At 41.9% G+C, this 26,475-nt stretch overlaps 1 protein-coding gene across 3 annotated transcripts in view; it reads left to right on the top strand.

The window, feature by feature from the left end:
• Window positions 1-18,799, top strand: part of LOC115145037 (F-box-like/WD repeat-containing protein TBL1XR1) — a 48,524-nt gene extending 29,725 nt beyond the window's left edge. For 2 of the 3 annotated variants that reach the window (XM_029686260.2, XM_029686259.2), the window contains 14 exons: window positions 10,852-10,954; window positions 11,212-11,357; window positions 11,752-11,971; window positions 12,095-12,269; window positions 14,222-14,354; window positions 14,610-14,673; window positions 14,765-14,862; window positions 15,080-15,140; window positions 15,349-15,470; window positions 15,602-15,676; window positions 16,016-16,143; window positions 16,417-16,582; window positions 16,982-17,083; window positions 17,226-18,799. In XM_029686260.2, coding sequence (XP_029542120.1) covers window positions 10,897-10,954; window positions 11,212-11,357; window positions 11,752-11,971; window positions 12,095-12,269; window positions 14,222-14,354; window positions 14,610-14,673; window positions 14,765-14,862; window positions 15,080-15,140; window positions 15,349-15,470; window positions 15,602-15,676; window positions 16,016-16,143; window positions 16,417-16,582; window positions 16,982-17,083; window positions 17,226-17,252 — 1,575 coding nt within the window. In that variant the 5' untranslated portion in view covers window positions 10,852-10,896 and the 3' untranslated portion in view covers window positions 17,253-18,799. The remainder of the gene's footprint in view (window positions 1-10,851; window positions 10,955-11,211; window positions 11,358-11,751; window positions 11,972-12,094; window positions 12,270-14,221; window positions 14,355-14,609; window positions 14,674-14,764; window positions 14,863-15,079; window positions 15,141-15,348; window positions 15,471-15,601; window positions 15,677-16,015; window positions 16,144-16,416; window positions 16,583-16,981; window positions 17,084-17,225) is intronic. The other variant, XM_029686261.2, reaches the window with a different exon arrangement.
• The last annotated feature ends 7,676 nt before the right edge of the window (window positions 18,800-26,475 follow it).

Genomic DNA, 26,475 nt, shown 5'->3' with positions numbered 1-26,475 from the left:
TCCATATATTCTAGGAAGCTAAGTGTTTGTTTATTGGGCTTCAGAAATGTGACTGAAAAATAAAAAAGAAACTGATTGAAAGTATGAGGGGATATCAGTGAATAAATGCGGTTGTCAAGGCTATGGCAGTGCCAGTGCAATGAGTAGAGCTTACTCAGGTGTTCAAAAGCTCATATCAGCCCGAGAGCCTAATGCTTCTTATGTAGTTCTTTGAGTTTTAGTTAAGAAAACTATGTCTTGGCAGAAACAACATTTACAGGGATGGTAAAAACAGGCTGATTGCCATAGCAACATCAGGGAAACTGGGCAGAAGGGAGTTGTTTCAAATACATCAGTTCTGCAACATCTTTAATTGGGCCTCTCATTCTAATTGCTGGCCTTAACACGTTACGGAAAGAGATTAACTGTATAGGAAGCTCTGGGGACAGGTCATCTGGGTACTGGACAGCCAATAAATTGGCAGATATAAACAGATCATCTTTAGCAGACAACAGTACTTGACAAATAAAAGCTGTTTGTGATTTCGTTCATACTGGTGAACTGGCATTTGTTGTGTGATTGCATTATCAACAATCCCTTATCTCTGGTACGCTACATGACCAAAAGTATGTGGACACCTGCCCTTCGAACATCTCATTCCAAAATTGTGGCCATTAATGTGGAGTTGGTCCCCCCCTTTGCTGCTATAACAGCCGCCACTCTTCTGGGAAGGCTTTCCACTAGATTTTGGAACATTGCTGCGGGGACTTGCTTCCATTCAGCCACGGGCCTTAGTGAGGTTGGGCACTGATGTTGGGCGATTAGGCCTGGCTCGCAGTTGGTGTTCCAATTCATCCCAAATGTGTAAGATGGGGTTGAGGTCAGGGCTTTGTGCAGGCCAGTCAAGTTCTTCCACACCGATCTCAACAAACCAATTCTTTATGGACCTCGCTTTGTACACAGCGGCATTGTCATGCTGAAATAGGAAAGGGCCTTCCCCAAACTTTTGCCACAACGTTGGAAGCACAACATCGTCTAGAATGTCATTGTATGCTGCAGCGTTAACAATTCCCTTTACTGGAATTCCCTTCAGGTGCCTAGCCCGAACCATGAAAAACAGCCCCAGACCAGTATTCCCCCTCCATAAAACATTATAGTTGGCACTATGCATTGGGGCAGGTAGTGTTCTCCTGGCAGCCTCGAAACCCAGATTCTTCCATCGGACTGCCTGATGTTGAAGCATGATTCATCACTCCAGAGAATGTGTTTCCACTGCTCCATTGAGTCCAATGGCAGGAACTTTACACCACTCCAGCCGACGCTTGGCATTGTGCATGGTGATCTTAGGCTTCTGTGCGGCTGCTCGGCCATGGAAACCCATTTCAAGAAGCTCCCGATGAACAGTTATTGTGCTGACGTTGCGTCCAGTGGCAGTTTTTCGGTAATGAGTGTTGCAACTGTGGACAGACATTTTTTACGTGCTTAAGCACTCGGAAGTCCCATTCTTTGAGATTGTGTGGCCTACCACTTCGCGGCTGAGCAGTTGTTGTTGCTCCTAGACGTTTCCACTTCACAATAACAGCACTTACAGTTGACCAGGGCAGCTCTAGCAGGGCGGACATTTTATGAACTGACTTGTTGGAAAGGTGGCATCTTATGACGGTGCCACGAAAGTCAGAGCTCTTTCAGTAAGGTCATTCTACAGCCAATGTTTGTCTATGGAAATTGCATTGCTGTGTGATCGATTTATTTTATTTTTTTAAAATGTTTTATTACACCTGTCCGTGACAGGTGTGTCTGAAGTAACTGAATCCACTAATTTGAAGGGGGTCCAAATACTTTTGTATATGTAGTGTAGGTCTTAGGAAAGACTGTCTGGGTTGGCAATACTCAGTATGGAAAATAGTCGGGCCCTCAACCTGCACCAGAGACACTGTGTTATGCCAGTGTAATGTGTGCTTGTGTCAAGGCTTGTTATTGTATTTTGCGGAATTGCCCATTGTTGATATGCTGTAAGTGTGTGAATGAGATTTAAACATGAAAAGCGAACACTCATTGTAAAGCTATTTGGCTTCAGGTATTCAAACGCAAGAGGCATGGCAGTGCCACTCATCTTTCTAAATATACCTAGAGCCTTATGAAGCACTTTTGAAAACATAATAGCACATTCAATACATAATAAACATTCGCAATTTATATGCAGGCAAAAGTGTTTGAGTGAAATCATGTTGGCCATGTTGGATTCAGAATAAAATGTATTTACACTAAAACAGTCTTTAAGGGTATGAGTGTTGTACACAATTCTGAAAAAATGCCTAATCTACAAAACACATATTTACATGTGATCTAAACATCAAATGGAATTATGGCAGCCGTATTTGATTTTCGATGCCATATTGGATTTGAGGCAAAGTCCATGTTGGCTCTGTGGTGACCTCTGACTTAATTCCAAGAGTAGCGCTAAAGATACAAAATCCTTCAAGGAACCTTGGACTCCAAAAAATCTAATTCCAATGTCGGAGCTCATTTGTTTTCCATAGAGCAGATTACACTAGCCACAACATCAAAAAACATGTGTAACTGTATGTATTTTTGTTAGGCAGGACGATACAGCACTGAATGAGAGCAAATTTGATTTAGATGATTAATAGAGAACTTTCTATCTAAAATTAAAGCATACATTCATCATAAATATTAATAGTTGACATTTCTGCCTATTGTTTGTCTGTGTTTACAGGTCTATATTCCCAAGATGCATTACAATATCCTAATGCTGTTTGTCTGTGTATGTAGGGCAGACAGCTGACTACTTGTATTCCAAATTGTAGCAATATTCGAGCTTGCAATATTGTGTTACATGAGTTGAGGCCCATCCAGCCAGGTATTATGTTTCACTTTTGGAGTTTAGGGGGTTTGCCACAATATATATAAATTTAACACATTTTGCAGTAAAATATTTTTCAACAACTATCCATTTCTTATATGGGAGATATTATGGATGTGAAAAAAAACATTACTGTGTTTTGTTCTACCTTGGCTAGAACAAAAGGCCTAGTTGTGTCTACAAAGTGAGTCAGCTCGGCTCCATAGGCAATGTGCATGTTGTGTTCTATTCTCGACCAATGGCTGTAAAGGTGGCATAATCGAACATCATGCAGGAGAGAGGGTGTGAAACAGTGTTGAGCAATATTCATATCAATGGTTAAAATGATAGAAGACCACGGACACCTACCATATGAAATGCCTATCACAATCACTTTGGGTTGTGTGTGTGTGTGAGAGTTGTAAACCATGTGACTCCTGAGAGCAAAGATGTGAAGTGCTCCATCTCTACAGTGGTGCGCTCTCGCTCTCTCAAAATAGACCAAAACCTCATCACTTAGATACGGCGATGAAAAGGGAATGAACTACGTCTCTAGTGGTGTGTTCAAGTATAATAGTAGCTGACAAATTGCAAACAAACCACATCCTATGACAGTTTTGTCAATTATTATGTGCATCTATCCAATAGGCCTACACTTCTCTGAAGAGAATTAATGATGGTCGACAAGGCAGTAAAACTTCAATAATACTATCTTCAGTAGCTGGGACTACTAAGATTGCACCTCCCCTGTAGAGTTCTGTTATGGTTATGCAATGTTTTGACATGGAAATGAGAATGTGCTCCAGTAATCTAATGGCAATATGCCTCTTCAGATCTGATGTATCTTTGGGTGAATGTACAGTTCTTCATGTCTGGCTGGCAGAGATGGCTCCTTAATTGGGATTGCTCAGCACATAACATAGCCTAGTTACAGAAAGGGGCCCATATTATAATCACATGGAACCTTAAGGGTTGTGTTTTGTGCTCGATCTAGAAATGCATTTTGGCTATGCATTGATTCGTTATTTCAGGTGTGTATATAAAATACTTTGGTGAAACACCAGTAGCACCGGTCCTGCAGTAGTTTTTCCAGAGAGGGATGTTTGTGCTCCTATTCTATATCTTTCTGTTGAATGAATGAACCCAGTTGAGAGTAGCAGACAGAGTGTCCATGCTGTGGTCATGCTTGCTTGGTTGTCACTTCCTTGATTCTACTAGGTCCCTGACTAGCCCTCTTCTGCTCCGATTCAGACCTGGATGAGATAAACACCACTGCTGCAGTGTCGTCGGCTAAATAGGACTCATTGTCAGCCGGCTACTTTTTCCACTTCATTAATTCAACCTAGGCTTCTTTTCATTTAAAAGTTGAATTCTCTAGTTAGAAAAGTTAATACAGCCTTCTCCTGCTAGAATGAACTACATGCATCTTCTATTGATAGGACAGGCGCCTGTCAGTCACAAAGCGAGTGATGACGGGGACACACTGCTAGTTTGTCAGTCTGCTGTCTGTTTATTTTTGTGCTCTGGTTGGCTGCAATAAAATGTATTTCCACGGAGGAGGGAGAGCATGATGCGTCATCGTTTCCTGTGAGTTAATTTACACGTCCCATGTAATGTAAGTGGTAACGATGAGTTTAAATCCACTATATGATTTTTTTATTTATTTTTTTATTTCACCTTTATTTAACCAGGTAGGCTAGTTGAGAACAAGTTCTCATTTGCAACTGCGACCTGGCCAAGATAAAGCATAGCAGTGTGAACAGACAACACAGAGTTACACATGGAGTAAACAATTAACAAGTCAATAACACAGTAGAAAAAAAAAAGGGGGGGAGTCTATATACAATGTGTGCAAAAGGCATGTGGTAGGCGAATAATTACAATTTTGCAGATTAACACTGGAGTGATAAATTATCAGATGATCATGTACAGGTAGAGATATTGGTGTGCAAAAGAGCAGAAAAGTAAATAAATAAAAACAGTATGGGGATGAGGTAGGTGAAAATGGGTGGGCTATTTACCAATAGACTATGTACAGCTGCAGCGATCGGTTAGCTGCTCAGATAGCTGATGTTTGAAGTTGGTGAGGGAGATAAAAGTCTCCAACTTCAGCGATTTTTGCAATTCGTTCCAGTCACAGGCAGCAGAGTACTGGAACGAAAGGCGGCCGAATGAGGTGTTGGCTTTAGGGATGATCAATGAGATACACCTGCTGGAGCGCGTGCTACGGATGGGTGTTGCCATCGTGACCAGTGAACTGAGATAAGGCGGAGCTTTACCTAGCATGGACTTGTAGATGACCTGGAGCCAGTGGGTCTGGCGACGAATATATAGCGAGGGCCAGCCGACTAGAGCATACAAGTCGCAGTGGTGGGTGGTATAAGGTGCTTTAGTGACAAAACGGATGGCACTGTGATAGACTGCATCCAGTTTGCTGAGTAGAGTGTTGGAAGCCATTTTGTAGATGACATCGCCGAAGTCGAGGATCGGTAGGATAGTCCGTTTTACTAGGGTAAGCTTGGCGGCGTGAGTGAAGGAGGCTTTGTTGCGGAATAGAAAGCCGACTCTTGATTTGATTTTCGATTGGAGATGTTTGATATGAGTCTGAAAGGAGAGTTTGCAGTCTAGCCAGACACCTAGGTACTTATAGATGTCCACATATTCAAGGTGGGAACCATCCAGGGTGGTGATGCTAGTCGGGCATGCGGGTGCAGGCAGCGATCGGTAGAAAAGCATGCATTTGGTTTTACTAGTGTTTAAGAGCAGTTGGAGGCCATGGAAGGAGTGTTGTATGGCATTGAAGCTCGTTTGGAGGTTAGATAGCACAGTGTCCAATGACGAGCCGAAAGTATATAGAATGGTGTCGTCTGCGTAGAGGTGGATCAGGGAATCACCCGCAGCAAGAGCAACATCATTGATATATACAGAGAAAAGAGTCGGCCCGAGAATTTAACCCTGTGGCACCCCCATAGAGACTGCCAGAGGACCGGACAGCATGCCCTCCGATTTGACACACTGAACTCTGTCTGCAAAGTAATTGGTGAACCAGGCAAGGCAGTCATCCGAAAAACCGAGGCTACTGAGTCTGCCGATAAGAATATGGTGATTGACAGAGTCGAAGGCCTTGGCAAGGTCGATGAAGACGGCTGCACAGTACTGTCTTTTATCGATGGCGGTTATGATATCGTTTAGTACCTTGAGTGTGGCTGAGGTGCACCCGTGACCGGCTCGGAAACCAGATTGCACAGCGGAGAAGGTACGGTGAGATTCGAGATGGTCAGTGACCTGTTTGTTGACTTGGCTTTCGAAGACCTTAGATAGGCAGGGCAGGATGGATATAGGTGTCTCCCCCTTTGAAGAGGGCGATGACTGCGGCAGCTTTCCAATCCTTGGGGATCTCGGACGATATGAAAGAGAGGTTGAACAGGCTGGTAATAGGGGTTGCGACAATGGCGGCGGATAGTTTCAGAAATAGAGGGTCCAGATTGTCAAGCCCAGCTGATTTGTACGGGTCCAGGTTTTGGAGCTCTTTCAGAACATCTGCTATCTGGATTTGGGTAAAGGAGAACCTGGAGAGGCTTGGGCGAGGAGCTGCGGGGGGCGGAGCTGTTGGCCGAGGTTGGAGAAGCCAGGCGGAAGGCATGGCCAGCCGTTGAGAAATGCTTGTTGAAGTTTTCGATAATCATGGATTTATCGGTGGTGACCGTGTTACCTAGCCTCAGTGCAGTGGGCAGCTGGGAGGAGGTGCTCTTGTTCTCCATGGACTTCACAGTGTCCCAGAACTTTTTGGAGTGCAAACTTCTGCCTGAAGAAGCTGGCCTTAGCTTTCCTGACTGACTGCGTGTATTGGTTCCTGACTTCCCTGAACAGTTGCATATCACGGGGACTCTTCGATGCTATTGCAGTCCGCCACAGGATGTTTTTGTGCTGGTCGAGGGCAGTCAGGTCTGGAGTGAACCAAGGGCTGTATCTGTTCTTGGTTCTGCATTTTTTGAACGGAGCATGCTTATCTAAAATGGAGAGGAAGTTGCTTTTTAAAGAATGACCAGGCATCCTCAACTGACGGGATGAGGTCAATGTCCTTCCAGGATACCCGGGCCAGGTCGATTAGGAAGGCCTGCTCACGGAAGTGTTTTAGGGAGCGTTTGACAGTGATGAGGGGTGGTCGTTTGACTGCGGTTCCGTAGCGAATACAGGCAATGAGGCAGTGATCGCTGAGATCCTGGTTGAAGACAGCGGAGGTGTATTTGGAGGGCCAGTTGGTCAGGATGACGTCTATGAGGGTGCCCATGTTTACAGAGTTAGGGTTGTATCTGGTGGGTTCCTTGATGATTTGTGTGAGATTGAGGGCATCTAGCTTAGATTGTAGGACTGCCGGGGTGTTAAGCATATCCCAGTTTAGGTCACCTAACAGAACAAACTCTGAAGCTAGATGGGGGCGATCAATTCACAAATGGTGTCAGGGCACAGCTGGGAGCTGAGGGGGTCGGTAGCAGGCGGCAACAGTGAGAGACTTATTTCTGGAGAGAGTAATTTTCAAAATTAGTAGTTCGAACTGTTTGGGTATGGACCTGGAAGGTATGACATTACTTTGCAGGCTATCTCTGCAGTAGACTGCAACTCCTCCCCCTTTGGCAGTTCTATCTTGACGGAAGATGTTATAGTTGGGTATGGAAATCTCTGAATTTTTGGTGGCCTTCCTGAGCCAGGATTCAGACACAGCAAGGACATCAGGGTTAGCAGAGTGTGCTAAAGCAGTGAGTAAAACAAACTTAGGGAGGAGGCTTCTGATGTTGACATGCATGAAACCAAGGCTTTTTCGATCACAGAAGTCAACAAATGAGGGTGCCTGGGGACATGCAGGGCCTGGGTTTACCTCCACATCACCCGCGGAACAGAGAAGGAGTAGTATGAGGGTGCGGCTAAAGGCTATCCAAACTGGTCGCCTAGAGCGTTGGGGACAGAGAATAAGAGGAGCAGGTTTCTGGGCATGGTAGAATATATTCAGGGCATAATGCGCAGACATGGGTATGGTGGGGTGCGGGTGCAGCGGAGGTAAGCCCAGGCACTGGGTGATGATGAGAGAGGTTCTATCTCTGGACATGCTGGTTGTAATGGGTGAGGTCACCGCATGTGTGGGAGGTGGGACAAAGGAGTTATCAGGGGTATGAGGAGTGGAACTAGGGGGTCCATTGTGAACTAAAACAATGATAACTAACCTGAACAACAGTATACAAGGCATATTGACATTTGAGAGAGACATACAGCGAGGCATACAGTAATCACAGGTGTTGAATTGGGAAAGCTAGCTAAAACAGTAGGTTAGACAACAACAGTTAATCAGCTGGCACGACAACAGCAGGTAAAATGGCGTTGACTAGGCAACGGGGCCAACAGATAAAACAAACAAGCAGAATGGAGTACCGTGATTAATGGACAGTCCAGCGTGCATCAGCTATGTGGCCAAGAGATCAGTGTCCAGGGGGCAGCGGTGGATGGGGCAGGGAAGCTGGACTGGCGAGTGTTATCCAGGTTAAAAAAACAAAAAAAAACGAACAATGACTAAATAGCTTGTAGCTAGTTAGCTGGTTAGCTTCTGGAGGTTCTTGAGTGTGTTCTAAAAAAATTAAAAATAATAGCGATTCCGTATCACATTGGGTGAGGCAGGTTTCCGGAAGGTATAAACAAATTAAAAATCAAAAAGAGATAGAAAGTAAATATGGGTGTTTGGGACGCGGCGATGCAGACGGTTAGCAGGCCTGTGCTAGCAAGCTAACAGTTCGTAGATAGCTAGATAGCTAGTTGTGAAGATCCAGCTGAAAAATGTTCCATTTGCGGTGGGAATCCGGGGAAGAAATCGGTGGATGAAGAAAATAAATAGGTCCGTTATGCTCTGGTTAAAGTCGCGTTGTTCGAACTGGCGAGAGCTTTCTGGGCTGAAGGTTAGCTGATGACCGGTTAGCTGAAGACCGCTAGCATGGCTAGTGGTTTGCTGGCTAGCTTCAGTTGAGCTTCAGTTGAGGGGTTCCGGTTCCAAGTAAATATAAATATAAATACTTTAGGAAAAATAGCTACATTGGGTGAGGCGGGTTGCAGGAGAGTAATTGGAAGCTTAGGTTTAGCAAAAAGTTTTTAAAGAGATATGCGAAGAAAAATATGTAAAAAACGAAAGAGATATATACAGAGACACGACAGGACTTACTGCTACGCCATCTTGGATTACAATTAGAGATTTAATGTAGTCAAAGATTATAGGGTCCCCGAGGAAACACTGAACATCACTTTGGTTCCTACCCTGTCACAATTTTCATTCGTTGCCATGTCAAACACTGCATTCAAAGTGCCCACTATTATTTATATTCTAACTATAGAATTATTATAAACATTCTATTTCCATGATTCCACAAGTTCACCCAAGTGTTTTGATCTAAATCGCAATCGCAACATTTGGTTAAAAAAAAGGCCTAGTATTTTTGCCCATATCATGGCAGTGTGGAAATGATCTCAAGTGAATGCAGGAAAAGCAGAAATTGATGGAAATGCAGGAAATTATTTTAGGGTGAAGTTGAATTTAACAGTCTAAAACAATCCGAATGGCAAAAGACCCATTGAAATAATTTAGAATATGTGTTGCCACCCTAGGGTCACGCACTACTCATAAAGCAAATGTAGAACTTTTCTTAATAAAAAAAACATAAAATACCGTCAAGAATTTGAAAAATACCATTGTGATATTTTGGCCATATCGCCCAGCCCTACCTGTAGGTCTATCTATGAGTGTCAGTCTTTGTGCACCCCCACTTTTATACAATCTGGCGGGGGTCTGAGGGTTCACCTCCTGAACATTTTGCATTTTTAAAACCACTTTCCTGCAGTTCTATATTGTTTCTCAGCAGGGAATCCATGTTTAATTGACAGAACACAACCTTTTTTTGGTCACAAACTAAATTGAAAGACTAGTTTAAGAAAACTAGACTAGTTTTCTTGACTAGGTTACTACCATAAAATTTCAATTAATAGCCTGGGTGTTTATTTGCTTAAATCACTGAACACAACAGGCATGTATTACAGACGGGCTTATATTTGAGCCAGGTGTGTCTTTCCTTAATGCAAATAGCTTTTGCTCATTTTCATAGTTAATTATTTAATTCCAGCACATTCACTTCCAGCATTTTAATAATTTTCTTAATTTCCTACACTGTGTTATCATTTAAACACTGTCACATTTCTTTTGTCTTTGTATGCCTAAAAAAAAAAAAGTATAATAATTTTCCTTGCCGGTATAATTATTCTCCTCTTTGACTGTGCACTTTTGCCAATAGAGGGCGATTTGGCTGAATTCTAGGGGCGTTAGAATGTACCAGTAGCCACCAAAATAGAGCTCGTTCTGCAATTTATTTTCTCGGGGGCATGCCCCCCCGGTGCCCCCCAGCCCAGAACTCCCTGGCTGGCAATTATTTCTATCTTGCTGGATACTCCATGCACTTATGGAAAACACTGCTGCTGTAATTGATGGAGCACAGCACAGCCCAGAGCAACAGCTCAGCTCTGCGCTGGAAAGAGAATCCCCTTCCCATCCCCAATTACACACATTCAGTCAGTAGTAGAACGGCTGAGATTCTGTTTAACGCAACAGCACCACTGCAGTGGGATGGTGAGAATGGGCACTGCACCTTGTTATTAGCCATACTGGAGAGACACACTAGCAGTGCTGCTGCTCCTGTCCACAGTTAGCCCCCAGCAGCAGGTTTCTGTGCACACCCTTGACCCCTGACTGAGAACCCTGCCTGCTGCTCTGCCCTGGTGCGAACTTGTGTGTGCAGCAGGGTAGAGTGGTTTTTGCACACAGACAAAATGTGTTAGTGTATCTCCTGGGAGGAAGTCTCCACTCTAGCCCTGGCTTCAGTTTTTATTTAGCAGCCCATTGTTGTGTGATTTGTCTAATGTGAAAATGTTCTGCGTTGGGTTCTGATAAAAACAACTGTCGCACCTCCTCCCTTTCCTTGCAGGCCTATGTCCTGTTTGCTGACCTCATGGTGTAACCAGGTGTAAAGATGAGCATAAGCAGTGATGAGGTCAACTTTCTTGTGTACAGATACCTACAGGAGTCAGGTAGGCTCCAACGCTCAAACCACATGTCCATTCACATTCTGTAAACACTGGTAACAGACAGCTGTTGAAACAATGTTCTGTATATTCTCCTACTCATGTAATGTTCTAGTGCTATTAAAGGGTGCCTAGAAAATGTGCACTACGATAACAACCACAGAGCTATTTGAAATGTGCTATTTCCAGAGTCACCAAAGGGAAGGATCTGCTCAGTATAATGTTCTGCCTACTGACATGCTGCTCATGCTTGCCCCCGACAGGATTTTCCCACTCAGCCTTCACGTTTGGCATAGAGAGCCACATCAGCCAGTCCAACATCAATGGAGCCCTGGTGCCCCCTGCTGCCCTCATCTCCATCATACAGAAGGGCCTGCAGTACGTGGAGGCCGAAGTCAGCATTAATGAGGTGATCTCATCTCCTCCTCATTCACACAACCCATTATCACAGCATCTCATCTCAGCGGACTATCAGGGAATCTGTGGACTTTATTACCGCAAGCCTGGTATAGTGTGATCAAATGCAGAAATTGGCAATAGTTTGATCACAAATCAGAAAGAATATGTATGCGGTGCTAGGTTTCTGCTCTTCAGTTATTATGCAGTTATTAACCAATGTAGCTTTATAATGCATTGCATTATTATTTTTTAATAGATGGTTCTCTAGTGATTATTTTTGAGAATGTATTTATTATTCTTTAATTTGAGTTATAACTGATGATTTTAGCCTACCATTGCTTATAGCTACAGTAGTTATTTAGCTGTTTGCATTTGAGTATAACCAGCTTGTCTGGTGTCCCCAGGACGGTACGCTGTTCGACGGACGGCCGATCGAGTCCCTGTCGCTCATCGACGCGGTAATGCCGGATGTGGTGCAGACACGGCAGCAGGCCTACCGAGACAAGCTGGCCCAGCAGCAGGCAGCCCAGGCCCCCCCGGCCACCACCACCAACTTGGCGGCCAATGCCAAGAACGGAGAGAACACGGCCAACGGCGAGGAGAACGGAGCTCACACCTTAGCTAGTGAGTCTGAGTCCTCGGCCCTGGCTTTAGTGTTTATTACCTATAACACAAAGAGAAAGGAGGGATACAAATATTTGTAACATTGTTGAGTCAATGCCCAATGCTGGATGTTTTGTTATTCAGATCTTGCACATGCTGATGAGGTGCTCTCTGTGTGCCATACAGACAACCACGTCGACATGATGGAGGTGGATGGGAATGTGGCGATTCCCCAGAACAAAGCCTTGGTGCTCCGAGGTCACGAGTCAGAGGTGTTCATCTGCGCCTGGAACCCTGTCTCCGACCTGCTTGCCTCCGGGTCAGTGTCTGTCTCTCACTCTCTCAATTTCAATTTAAGGGGCTTTATTGGCATGGGAAACAGATGTTCCATTGCCAAAGCATATACAGTGGGGCAAAAAAGTATTTAGTCAGCCACCAATTGTGCAAGTTCTCCCACTTAAAAAGATGAGAGGCCTGTAATTTTCATCATAGGTACACTTCAACGATGACAGACAAAATGAGAAAAAAAATCCAGAAAATCACATTGTAGGATTTTTAATGGATTTATTTGCAAATTATGGTGGAAAATAAGTATTTGGTCAATAACAAAAGTTTATCTCAATACTTTGTTATATACCCTTTGTTGGCAATGACAGAGGTCAAACGTTTTCTGTAAGTCTTCACAAGGTTTTCACACACTGGTGCTGGTATTTTGGCCCATTCCTCCATGCAGATCTCCTCTAGAGCAGTGATGTTTTGGGGCTGTTGCTGGGCAACACAGACTTTCAACTCCCTCCAAAGATTTTCTATGGGGTTGAGATCTGGAGACTGGCTAGGCCACTCCAGGACCTTGAAATGCTTCTTACGAAGCCACTCCTTCGTTTCCCGGGCGGTGTGTTTGGGATCATTGTCATGCTGAAAGACCCAGCCACGTTTCATCTTCAATGCCCTTGCTGATGGTAGGCTTTGTTACTTTGGTCCCAGCTCTCTGCAGGTCATTCACTAGGTGCCCCCGTGTAGTTCTGGGATTTTTGCTCACCGTTCTTGTGATCATTTTGACCCCACGGGGTGAGATCTTGTGTGGAGCCCCAGATCGAGGAAGATTATCAGTCGTCTTCCATTTCCTAATAATTGCTCCCACAGTTGATTTCTTCAAACCAAGCTGCTTACCTATTGCAGATTCAGTCTTCTCAGCCTGGTGCAGGTCTACAATTTAGTTTCTGGTGTCCTTTGACACCTCTTTGGTCTTGGCCATAGTGGAGTTTGGAGTGTGACTGTTTGAGGTTGTGAACAGGTGTCTTTTATACTGATAACAAGTTGAAACAAGTGCCATTAATACAGGTAACGAGTGGAGGACAGAGGAGCCTCTTAAAGAAGAAGTTACAGGTCTGTGAGAGCCAGAAATCTTGCTTGTTTGTAGGTGACCAAATACTTATTTTCCACCATAATTTGCAAATAAATTCATAAAAAATCCTACAATGTGATTTTCTGGGATTTTGAAGTATACCTATGACGAAAATTACAGGCCTCTCTCATATTTTTAAGTGGGAGAACTTGCACAATTGGTGGCTGACTAAATACTTTTTTGCCCCACTGTATACATATTAAATATATATTATTGTATTGATTTCCAAATAGTGTCTTTTCTTGAAAGCCAGGTCTGCTTTTGGTGGCCTTTCTCAATAGCAAGGCTATGCTCACTGAGTCTGTACATAGTCAAATATTTCCTTAATTTTGGGTCAGTCACATTGGTCAGGTATTCTGCCACTGTGTACTCTCTGTTTAGGGCCAAATAGCATTCTAGTTTGCTCTGTTTAAAAAAAAAAAAAACATTTTTTCCCAATGTGTCAAGTAATTGTCATTTTGTTTTCTCATTATTTAGTTTGGTCTAATTGTGTTGCTGTCCTAGGGGTTTGTTTGTGTTTGTTAACAGAGCCCCAGGACCAGCTTGTTTAGGTTCATCTCCAGGTTCATCTCTCTCTCGCTGTCTCTCTCTCTCTCTCTTTCTCTTTCTCTCTCTTTCTCTCTCTCTTTCTCTCTCTTTCTTGAAAACGTCCCAGTAGGATTCTGGATTTCTGGCGTATTCCTTCCTTATTCCAAGAATCTTCCAACCTGGATTTGGGGGAAAAAAACAGGGCATTTTGGGAAAGTTAACAGAATTTTGCAATCCTACGTCAATATATTGATTGATAGACTGATTTACCGAGGACCTAGGGCTTTCTGTGTTGCTGTGTTTCATTGTACTGTGCTGACTGTCCCTCCACGCTGCAGGTCTGGGGACTCGACGGCACGGATCTGGAACCTGAGTGACAGCAGCTCCACACAGCTTGTACTGAGGCACTGCATACGGGAGGGAGGTCAGGACGTCCCCAGCAACAAAGACGTCACATCATTAGACTGGAACGTGAGTCAAGGATCCACACTCAATCATAACTTAACACAACCCCTCAAATTCCATAACTTTATTTCCACTTCTCCTTTTCTGAATGTTAGGAGTCACTTTGACTTTGCTACTGTTTTGCTCTGCATCTTATTTATCCTTGCAAGGGAAAGTTTCAATGAGCAGAATTATGTTCCTATGCTGATGTGCTTAACAATATGTATTTGCTTTAAAACCTTTTTATTTTATTTACACAATTTATCTCTTTCCACCTGACAGAGTGAGGGTACGTTACTAGCAACCGGCTCATATGATGGATTTGCCAGGATATGGACAAAGGATGGTGAGGTGCCACTTTTTACTGCTTTTTCAACTCACCATATTGTCAGTTTCCGAAACACTCGCCTCTCTAATATAAATGATTCGAACCCTAGGTAATCTTGCAAGTACCCTGGGTCAACACAAAGGTCCCATTTTTGCATTAAAATGGAACAAAAAAGGAAACTTTATTCTTAGTGCTGGAGTAGATAAGGTAAGAACCCAAACAGGCTTTTATTTTTGTTATGAGCTCAAGACTTGAAATGCTTTCATGACTCATTAACCTCTTCTGGTAGTCAGGACTAAAATAACCTTGTTATTCTTGGGCGTGTTCTAATTTAATGTTTTTCTTTGTGTGTGTGTGTGTGTGTGTGTGTGTGTGTGTGTGTGTGTGTGTGTGTGTGTGTGTGTGTGTGTGTTTCTCCCTGCAGACTACAATCATATGGGATGCTCACACAGGAGAAGCAAAGCAGCAGTTCCCGTTCCATTCAGGTGCGCTGAATTATCCATTGGCTTCTTTCCTCTTAATTAACCCTTATTAGACATGTATCCGTACATACTTACGTAACTATAAACAGCAAGGGTATTTTTGTGCCGAATCATTCCTAGTTTCTGTCAAGCACAGACAAAAGACGTAGAGTTCTATGTTGTTTTTTTCATTGCGTTTTCTTCCGCTCTTCCTCTTGTTGTGACTTAACAGCACCTGCTCTGGATGTGGACTGGCAGAGCAACAACACGTTTGCCTCCTGCAGTACAGACATGTGCATCCACGTGTGTAAGCTTGGCCAAGACAGGCCTATCAAGACATTCCAAGGACACACAGTGAGTCCGCCCCCATCACCCCCACAGTGTAGCACTGCTCCTGCAGACATTATAGAAGCACCATTTTCTATGTGTCAGAGACTTTGCCCTTTCTATGTCTGCGCTGATAACTCTGTTCCCCTCCGTTCCAGAATGAAGTGAATGCAATCAAATGGGATCCAACCGGTAACCTGCTAGCCTCTTGCTCAGATGACATGACACTGAAGGTAAGATAGGAATGAAAACCAGATGTCTATAGCTACATCCAGTATTGTCAAGAGTTTTTGATTACTGTCCCTGTTAAATAAATTATATAAATAAATACACGTGCACTTTGTAATGTTGTGCTCTGGATTATGTACCAGAAATTCAAATAATTTATGTGTTGTTTATATCACTCTATCATTTTTCTTAGTTTCAATTGTGATGAATACCACTCGACAAATTGTCGACCTGAAAAATAAACCAAGTATAAAACCAACCAAACATTCTTATCTTTCTGAACATTCAGCTTTTTTGCATGATCATCACACGTAAAACATTATTTTGTCATTTTACCATGCTAGATCTGGAGTATGAAACAGGACACATGCGTTCATGATCTGCAAGCTCACAGCAAAGAGATCTACACTATCAAATGGAGCCCCACCGGTCCTGGAACCAACAACCCCAATGCCAATCTGATGCTTGCCAGGTACTGAAACAGAAGCACTGCTGTGTCGGCATTCATTATTTTGATTTGCGAGCAGCATTACTGACATAACAGCGGTGTGACCCTGTTCGAGGGAAATGGACTGATCACCACACTATTTTTGGGCCAGCCACAGTCTTTGTGCCCTGAACTGAAACTCTGAATTGCAAGAGTTTGTGTCTTGCTGTATTGGGGCTTTGTTTCAAGTGAGCTATGAGCCAAGTACTTGCTTCTGGGGAGGCAAGTAGATGACAGTTTTTCCTGTGTTTCTTGCAGCGCGTCCTTTGATTCGACGGTGCGGCTGTGGGATGTGGACCGAGGCATCTGCATCCACACGTTAACCAAACACCAGGAGCCTGTCTACAGTGTGGCCTTCAGCCCAGACGGCAGGCATCTGGCCAGCGGCTCCTTCGACAAGTGTGTTCACATCTGGAACACGCAGGTACAGTCTGACACCATCAATCCCCTGGCTATCCGTCCCCTGACACTGTCCCACTGTCCAGCTTGCATGGAGCGGGGAACTGTTAGTGATATTACCTATTTATCTATTTTGTTACTTAGGTCGGTGGTAATGGATTTTAATCTAAGCAAGCTATGGCTGATTTTTAATGGAATATCTACATAGGCGTACAGAGGCCCATTATCAGCAACCATCATTCCTGTGTTCCAATGGCACGTTGTGTTAGCTAATCGAAGTTTGTCATTTAAAATGCTAATTGATCATTAGAAAACACTTTTGCAATTATGTTAGCACAGCTGAGAACTGTAGTGCTGGTTTAACCTTTGGCTTGTGCCTGTCGTTGTGGTTGTTGATCTAATGTCTTCTCTTCCCTTTCCACAGACTGGCGCTTTAGTCCATAGTTACAGGGGGACAGGGGGGATCTTTGAAGTTTGCTGGAATGCAGCAGGTGACAAAGTGGGAGCAAGTGCATCAGATGGATCTGTGCGTACTAATGTTTTGAACATTTTCATACACTTTGTTTTTTAAAATGTTTTCTATTGTGTTATCGCCAAAATAAAAGTTTAGCACTCTGAGATATATATCTCATCATAATATACTAAAACTACAATTTCTTGTTTTTCAGGTTTGTGTATTAGATCTGCGGAAATAACACTGCTTGTTGGAAGCCATGGACCGACAATGAATGTGTACATAGCCAAAATGACTGTCCCTGCGCCATGTACTGCTAGTCCCGCTTAAACCATGGCACTACAGACCAGAAACAAGCCCCCCGACACAGCAGATTCAGGAGCAAGGACACGCTCTGTGCAGCAAGTCGTTAGGACCAGAGACATTAAAGGGACACAGACAAAAAAATGTAAATGAAGAAAAAAAAAGCAGATCTGTATATGTACCAACATTTGGAAGCTATTTTGCTTTTTGATCTTTAAACCATGCTCATCAAGACAAAAAAATATGTTTTAACTTTATTGGTAGTTCAGTCTCTGTGTGCTGACATATATCGGCTTTCCAATCCAGCGGCCGGCAGTTAGGTTTTTAACAAAATCATTTATATTATTTCAATATTTAAGTTTATATTTTTTGGGGTCACAAGTGGAGGAGTCATCTTTTTATACACACTCACAAAACTGTTCTTTGAAGAAAATCATATTTGGTAATGTACGCTTTGTGGTTCAAAACAATATCGGGACTTGAAGAAATGTCATTTTTCAATTGTAGTTTTTACTGTTGACATCTAAATGCAGTAGTTTTTTTATTTATTTTTTCTAAAGAATACATTGTTTCTCCTGACCATAATATGAGTACAAATTAACATGGGCGCACATGAAAGAAGAGGCATTATACATCTAGATGCTTTAAAGCCATGTTTATGGTTGGTTTGTGCACAATCGATGGCGCTAGAGAAACATTCCATGATTCCCTCCTGGACAAAGCTGTACTGCTGTAGCTATCATGTGGAAACACATCAGGTATTGGATCGGTTAAAGAAGAGAAGCAGACAAATCAGTACCTAATGACCCCCCCCCCCCCCTCTAGTGTGAAGGATTGGAACTGTGATGTCCACTGGACCTTTCACAACAGTGTTACCACTGGGGAAACGGAGGCCCCCTTTACAACATATAGCAAAAAGAAAGACTTGCTTTAAGTTTTGTATTCTTCTAATGACTACTTAGCTGATAATGTGTTTCTCTTACTGATTATTTTCAAGTACATTTCATATTGCTGATTTATCATATTTGTGTCACAACAAAACGTCCATTAGGGTTTTACTCAAAATGGTTTACATTTTTATAAGGCAAAGTTTTTTTATTCCTGTAGATTATTTCCCACAATAGATATTGACAGTGTTTATTTGGATCACAAACAAGCAATGCTGTTTTCAGTAGAAAAATGTAATCTTAAAGCAAGTCTGGGTGTTGGGCTAGGAATCAGAAATCACATGGAGTAACATACACCATATACATTACTACATTAAGTAGTTAAAATGTTAACTGAATTTGAAGCAGTCATGCAACACTGTGTGGTATAATTGTACATTCATGTAAATGTATCTTTTCAAATCATTGTGAGCAGAGAAGTCCCCTACTGGTCAGTAAGCAATCGACAGTTACAGTGGCTTGTGAAAGTATTCACCCCCCCTTGGCATTTTCCCTATTTTGTTACCTTACAACTTGGAATTAAAATATTTTTTTTGGGGGGGGGTTGTATCATTTGATTTACACAACATGCCTACCACTTTGAAGATGCAAAATATTTTTTATTGTGAAACAAACAAGAAAAAAAACTGAATTTGAAGCAATTACAGCTGCAAGTATTTTGGGGTATGTCTCTAAGCTTGGCACATTTAGCCATGGGGATTTTTGCCTATTCTTCAAGGCAAAACTGCTCCAGCTCCTTCAAGTTTGGATGGGTTCCACTGGTGTACAGCAATCTTTAAGTCATACCACAGATTCTCAATTGGATTGAGGTCTGGGCTTTGACTAGGCCATTCCAAGACATTTAAATGTTTCCCCTTAAACCACTTGAGTGTTGCTTTAGCAGTATGCTTAGGGTCATTGTCCTGCTGGAAGGGGAACCTCTGTCCCAGTCTCAAATCTTTAAGACTGAAACGGGTTTCCCTCAAGAATTTCCCTGTATTTGGCAACCGCCATCATTCCTTCAATTCTGACCAGTTTCCCAGTCTCTGCCGATGGAAAAACACAGCATGATACCATGCTTCACTGTGGGGATATTGTTCTCGGGGTGATGAGAGGTGTTGGGTTTGGCCAAAAAGCTCAATTTTAGTCTCATCTGACTAGAGTACCTTCTTACATTTGTTTTTTTTCTTTAAGCAATGGCCACTCTTCTTTTCTTCTGTAAAGCCTAGCTCTGTGGAGTGTATGGCTTAAAGTGGTCCTACGGACAGATACTTCAATCGCCGCTTTGCAGCTCCTTCAGGGTTTCCTTTGGTCTCTTTGTTGCCTCTGATTAATGCCCTCTTTGCCTGGTCTTTGAGTTTTGGTGGGTGGCCCTCTCTTGGCAGGTTTGTTGTGGTGCCATATTCTTTCTAGTTTTTAGTATTGGATTTAATGGTGCTCTGTGGGATGTTCAAAGTTTCTGATGTTTTTACAACCCAACCCTGATCTGTACTTCTCCACAACTTTGTCTCTGACCTGTTTGGAGAGCTCCTTGGTCTTCACAGTGCCGCTTGCTTAGTAGTGTTGCAGACTCTTTGGCCTTTCAGAACAGGTGTATATATACTGAGATGATGTGACACTTAGATTGCACACAGGTGGACTTTAACGAATTCTGAAGGTAATTGGTTGCACCAGATCTTATTTATAGGCTTCATAGCAAAGGGGGTGAATGCATATGCACGCACCACTTTTATGTTTTTTTAAATATATTTTTTTCCCATTTCACTTCACCAATTTGGACTATTTGTGTATGTCCATTACATGAAATCCAAATAAATATATATTTAAATGACAGGTTGTAATGCAACAAATAAGAAAAATGCCAAGGGGAATGAATACTTTTGCAAGGCACTGTAAGTAATTTTGGATTGACTTTTTAACAATTTCATTTGAAATGGGACAAATCTGAATATTCACCAATTACGTTCTAGATATCCAGTTAAATGTAGTGTTTTTAAAACAAAGCAAACCATTCTAATTTTAATGTTTGCAGAGTGAGGTTTCGCCTTGATGGAACTGTGAGGATCCAGAAGCAACTGCGATGGCCAGGATTCCTTGTCCCCCTTGTTTAAGCCTTATATCTTATCAGTTTATTTTTTAAGGATATCGCTAGACATAGGGCCGGATGCATGGGCCCATATGAAGCATACTCCTGGTCTTATAAAGCACTTTCAATGGAAACATTGAGGATGTTTTAGTCTTTGAGTAGGTTTAATCAGGGTCTGCAATTGTCCCATAAAGTTGCATTTTATACAAAGTGTAGACCTTTTAAATCTGTATAAACCGTCTACTCTAAGTAGATTGCACCATCTGGACACTATTTATTATACAGTCCATGACAGTGGAAAGGTTATTTGAGGTTTTATTTTATGATAAATCTGCTGTCTTCGTGTCTGCTTTGCCCTTCATTTTCACGACCTGAATTCTAATCATATTTTTATGATGTGTATGTCCCCTGGACATTTTGTACTCTTTTAAAACTTTTGTAATTCATATTTCTTTGTAGCCTAAAGGAGTAAAATGTATGATTATTGGGGATACTCAAGTACTGTGTGTTCCAGTTTAATGATTTTTTTGGTTCCACATTGCATCATGAGTGCCCACACCCCACCCTTGGTTTCTCAAGTTTTGTTTTTGCAGATTCTCCTTACATTGCATTGATCTGTTGTAATTTTAACCAGATCTGAAAAAAGTCCAGAATAAAATATATTTTGATATTAATATATATTATTTTTTATTGCATTTTCCCGTGGTTGTTTATCTGTTTATTCTAAAAGTTCTATATAAACCCAAAGTCAAATGTGTAAGCTAGTGAGATGCATAAATATGAAATCATTCTTAGTAGGGAAAGAAGGCGTAGGCAACTTTTCCATAGTGAGATCCCAGACATGCTGTGGCATCATACCAGTTATTTTCAATTTTGGTGATGCACCAGTCTGTACATTTGATGTATAGACTAAAATATTTGTATCTGCTCTGGTTATGCTGTTAAACAATGCATATATTGAGCTTTAAATATATAGTTGTGAAGACTCCCTAACAGCAGGACTACTGTTAATTCAATAAAGCCCTTGGAAAACAATTAAAGGAAAACCAAACAGTACATGAAATGGTTGACCGTAGGAAATAACCCTGATGCCAATTTTATTTGTCACATGCTTTGTAAACGACAGGTGTAGACTAACAGTGAAATTATTACTTACGGGTCCTTCCCAACAATGCAGAGAGAAAGGAACTAGAGAAATAATGGAAAAGTAATAACACTTTATAATCAAAGTAGTAATAAATACAAAATGACTCATGGTAACTTTGCTATATATACTGAACAAAAATAAAAATGCAACATGTAAAGGGTTGGTCCCATGTTTCATGAGCTGAAATAAAATACCCCCCAAAAGAAGATATATATGCTTATTTTTCCAATTTTGTGCACATATTTGGTTACATCCCTGTCAGTGAGCATTTCGCCTTTGCCACGATAATCCATCCACCTGAAGTTGATTAAACAGCATGATCATTACACCGGTGAACCTTGTGCTGGGGACAATGAAAGGCCACTAAAATGTGCAGTTTTATCACACAACACAATGCCACAGTTGTTTCAAGTTTTGAGGGAGCGTGCAATTGGCATTCTGACTGCAGGAATGTCCATTAGAGCTGTTGCCAGAGAATTGAATGTTAATTTCTGTAACATAAGCCCCCTGCAACGTTGTTTTAGAGAATTTGACAGTATGTCCAACCGGGCCTCACAACCTGGACAGCTGATGGAACTGAGGAGTATTTCTGTCTGCAATAAAGCCTTTTGGGGGGGTAAAACTCATTATGATTGGCTGCGCCGCTGCACAGTCATATGAAATCCATAGATTAGGGACTAATAAATGTATATAAATTGACTGATTTCCTTGTGTGAACTGTAACTCAGTAAAATCTTGCATTTATATTTTTGTTCAGTATACACAGGGTACCAGTACAGAGGTAATGTGTAGGGTTAGGGGGTAATTGAGGTAGATATGTACATATAACTAGGATTAAAGTGACTAGGCAAAAGGATAGATTAACAGTAGCAGCAGTATGTATGTGAGTATGTGATGTGAGTATGTGAGTCCCCAAAAAGTTAATCAATGCATAAAGACTGGCTAGCTGTTTGGTTAAATCTTTAACTAACTATTTAGCAGTCTTATGGCTTGGGGGTAGAAGCTGTTCAGGTTCCTGTTGGTTCCAGACTTGCATCGGTGCCAATTGCCATGCAATAGCAGAGAGAACAGTCTATGACTTGGGTGGATGGAATCTTTGACAATTTGTAGGACCTTCCTTTGACACCGCCTGGTATAGAGGTCCTGGATGACAGGGAGCTTGGCCACAGTGATGTACTGGGTTGTACGCACTAACCTCTGTAGCGCCTTGTAGTCAGATACCATACCAAGCAGTGATGCAACCAGTCAAGGTGTTCTCAATGGAGCAATTAGGGTTAAGTGTCTTGCTCAAGGCCACATTGACAGATTTTTCACCTAGTCTGCTCGTGGATTCAAACCAGCAACCTTTCAGTTTCTGGCCTAACGCTCTTAAGCACTAAGATACCTGCCGCCCGCTCAAATATTGTTTTTGCCCCCTGGCCGGGATGAGGTGTTGTCGTGCCCTCTTTACGACTGTATTGGTGTGCGTGAACAATGATAGATCCTTAGTGATATGGACACCGAGGAACTTGAAGCTCTCCACCCGCTCCACTATAGCCCCGTCATCATTGTTCCCCCACTCGTTCCTCCGTTTCCTATAATCCACAATCAGTTCCTTTGTCTTGTTGACATTTAGGGATAGGTTGTCTTGGCACCACACTGCGGATGAATCCCAGAACATATTCCATTCTGTGCTAGCAAAACAGTCCTGTAGGTTAGTATCTGCTTCATCGGACCACTTCCGTATTGGGCGCATCACTGGTACTTCCTGTTTGAGTTTTTGCTTGTAAGCAGGAATCAGGAGGATAGAGAGAGTTATGGTCAGATTTGCCAAATGGAGGGCGAGGGAGAGTTTTGTATGTGTTTCTGTGTGTGGAGTAAAGGTGAACTAGAGTTATTTCGCCTTTAGTAGTTACGGGCGGCAGGTGGCCTAGTGGTTAGTGTTGGACTTGTAACCAAAAGATTGTAAAATCTCTCATTCTGCTCCTGAACAAGGCAGTTAACTGTTCCTAGGCTGTCAATGAAAATAAGAATTTGTTCTTAACTGACTTGCCTAGTTAAATAAAGGTAAAAATAAATTAGTTGCACTGGTGACATGCAGGTATAAATTTTAGGTAAGAACGATTTCAGTTTCCCTGCATTAAAATCACTGGTCACTAGGAGTGCTGCCTCTGGATAAGCATTTTCTTGTTTGTTATGGCCCTATACTGCTTGTTGAGGGCGCTCTTAATGCCAGCAAAATATAGATGTAAACTCTTGGTAAATAGTATGGTCTACAGCTTATCATGAGGTATTATCATGAGGTTGGGAGGAGTGTTGTAAATTATTCTCAGCTATCTCCACGATGCTCTGGATGACATCATAGGCCACAGCAAACAGGAAGTAAATAGGCAGGATCCAGTGGAGTTGGAAGACCCGCTGGCACACGGGCAGAGGCACAGTGAGGTGTCTGGGAGGAGAGGAAGAGATGAGAACCTGTAGGAACCAGTTATCTGTATCACTGACAAAACATTAGGCTACTGAAATCCCTCTGATCCGGAGGCTCGCAGCATCACAAAGATGAACAACAACCCAACTTCAGTGTTCAAGGAGAAAGACACCACTTTGTCCAACATCACTGCAAATCCCTTTACCTAGCAGTCTCCTTTAATGCGAGACCATTGCCTTTAAATTTCAATCCCACTGTAACGCTGAACGTCCGCGATACGGATCGAATAGAGCCCTTGATTAACATAGCTCATGCGAATAGTTTGAAACTGCAATCAAGCTCAAATTCATAGCCAATATACAGTTAGAAATGAAGTGATAGGACCGGGTGACTCATTTTATTTTTGCTGTAGCGGGATGAATAATGAGGCACTTACCCTTGGATCACAGGACGAGACAATACAAATGATTCCAAATGCAAGCAGAGACATGAGCCCATTGGCAAAGCTGTCAAAGAGGAAAGACAAAATGGATTGTTTGGTTAATACCATGAAATCAACTTAATTAGTCAATGTAAGCATCCTGAACGCATCAGAACCTTTTCTATTACAGGGGCAGAGAAAGATGCTATTTTCATGGTTGTGGTAATGGTCAGAGAGCGAGAAAGCAAATGGCCTGTGAAATCATCTTGTGATGGGAGGAATTCAAAACCAGATGGACAAGTAGGCCTTTATACCCTTCTTGAATTGCATCTGTGGAAGCTCTGTGGCAATGTCCTCTCCCAGACCATAGACATCCATTCCAACTTGGTGTTCCAGTGTGAGTTCACAAGGCTATCAACTGAAACAAAACAACAAACACAGTCAATATATAGTATCTACAATGCACCAAATCTACAGTTTTGGAAAGCCCTGTTTTCTTTTGTAAATGTAAATACACGCCATTGGTATTTTTCCTGATTCATATCATTCTGGTATTTTGATAACTCTTAATTGTAGAAAGGAGAGATAATGATGCCACATCAATGAAAGGCAAAATTGTGCTACTGTGAAACATGATTTATTGCATATATATATATATATAAAATGTTAAGCTGAAGCATTTCAATGAGTTTCTCAGCCTGAGGCAACTTAACATTTAGGAAAATTATATTTTTTATCTCTTCTATCTACTCCCCCCTCTCCGAAGATGAAATTGTCAGCTTATTTTCAGGCCTCCAAACATCTAAACAGATACATATATATTAACATGAATATGCAGAAATATAGTTTTATAACCAGGACGCATGACCCTCTTTAAACAAATAAAACCGACTAACAGAGTTTGTACATCTTGTGAGGTTAGCCATTGACTTAGGCCAGTGGTTTGCATGTAGATTATCAACGTCTCTAACACATACTTTCAAAAATACATTCCCCCCTCTTCCGAGAATGTTGCCGTGCATAGAGAACATAGAGTTATTGAGAGGGAACATACTGTACTTGTGTGCTTCATAGCAGGTCCCATCACCAGAAAGGACACTGTTATACTGGCAGCAATCATTTGGATCAGCTTTGCAACCCACAAGAAGGGATGGTGCTTCAAACTGATTGTCTGTAGAGTGACAACATGACATGTGGTTAGTGTTCTGTTACCTATAGGCATCTATCTACAGTAAATCACCCATTCTAAATGACAGATTTACTGGATGATGGATATTGACACAAAGAGAATAAAAAGGAAATTAAACTATGGTCTGTCATTACACAATGTATCAACATCATAGGAGTTTGTCGTCTGGAATGGAGTCTAGTTCAGACTGAATTATGTACTTGGAAGACTATAAATAAATAATAATACATAATACATTTCCATTTTTAGACCTGACAGGTGATGAACACATTTGTTGTTCAATGATTTGTTGATCAATGATCCACAAAATGTTGTTAACACCAAGAGGGTTCTGGAGTATAATTCTACTTCCTGAAATCCAACCCTTGCAAATCCATTTGATTTCCATATTGCATAAGTCAAGCTATACATTATGCACAGTTAATAGGGGGAGATGGATGAGGCAAGGATTCTGTTTTCTCAACCTTGTTTATTAAACTTGATATATTACCAGTATAATTTGTTCTCATGCATATAGTCTTATGATGTGGAAGATACTTGAAAGAAACAACATGCAATTTGAACCAAATGCCACTAGATGACACTAAAGATCTTCATGAAGAAATCTGTTATACTGTACACACTGTATGAGTAGATATGTAAATGACATCTGAAAATAATAAATTGTAAGTTCACTATTGCCAAAATCACAGGATGATTCCACAGACAATACTCCCCTAATCCAAAACCCTGAAAAGTGGAGCTATGATAAGAACCTGACAGTGCAGGCCTCAACCTCTACCTGTCCTATACTCTGATCTGGCTTGATGGTCTCCACATCTCCCAGCTCTTACTGCTATCTTTAACATGGCAATAGGTACATGGACTTGAGTAAGAATCAGGTTAATATTTGAAGCCAGTCTGCTCTTCCTTCACCCTGCCCTGGGTAATGCAGAGCCAATAATACAAATAATTAATTGGATTTATATAGTGCCTTTCCACTAAG

This window comes from Oncorhynchus nerka, linkage group LG17, assembly GCF_034236695.1.
Source record: "Oncorhynchus nerka isolate Pitt River linkage group LG17, Oner_Uvic_2.0, whole genome shotgun sequence".
Taxonomy (NCBI): domain Eukaryota; kingdom Metazoa; phylum Chordata; class Actinopteri; order Salmoniformes; family Salmonidae; genus Oncorhynchus; species Oncorhynchus nerka.
This window is presented reverse-complemented; position numbering and strand designations above follow the sequence as displayed.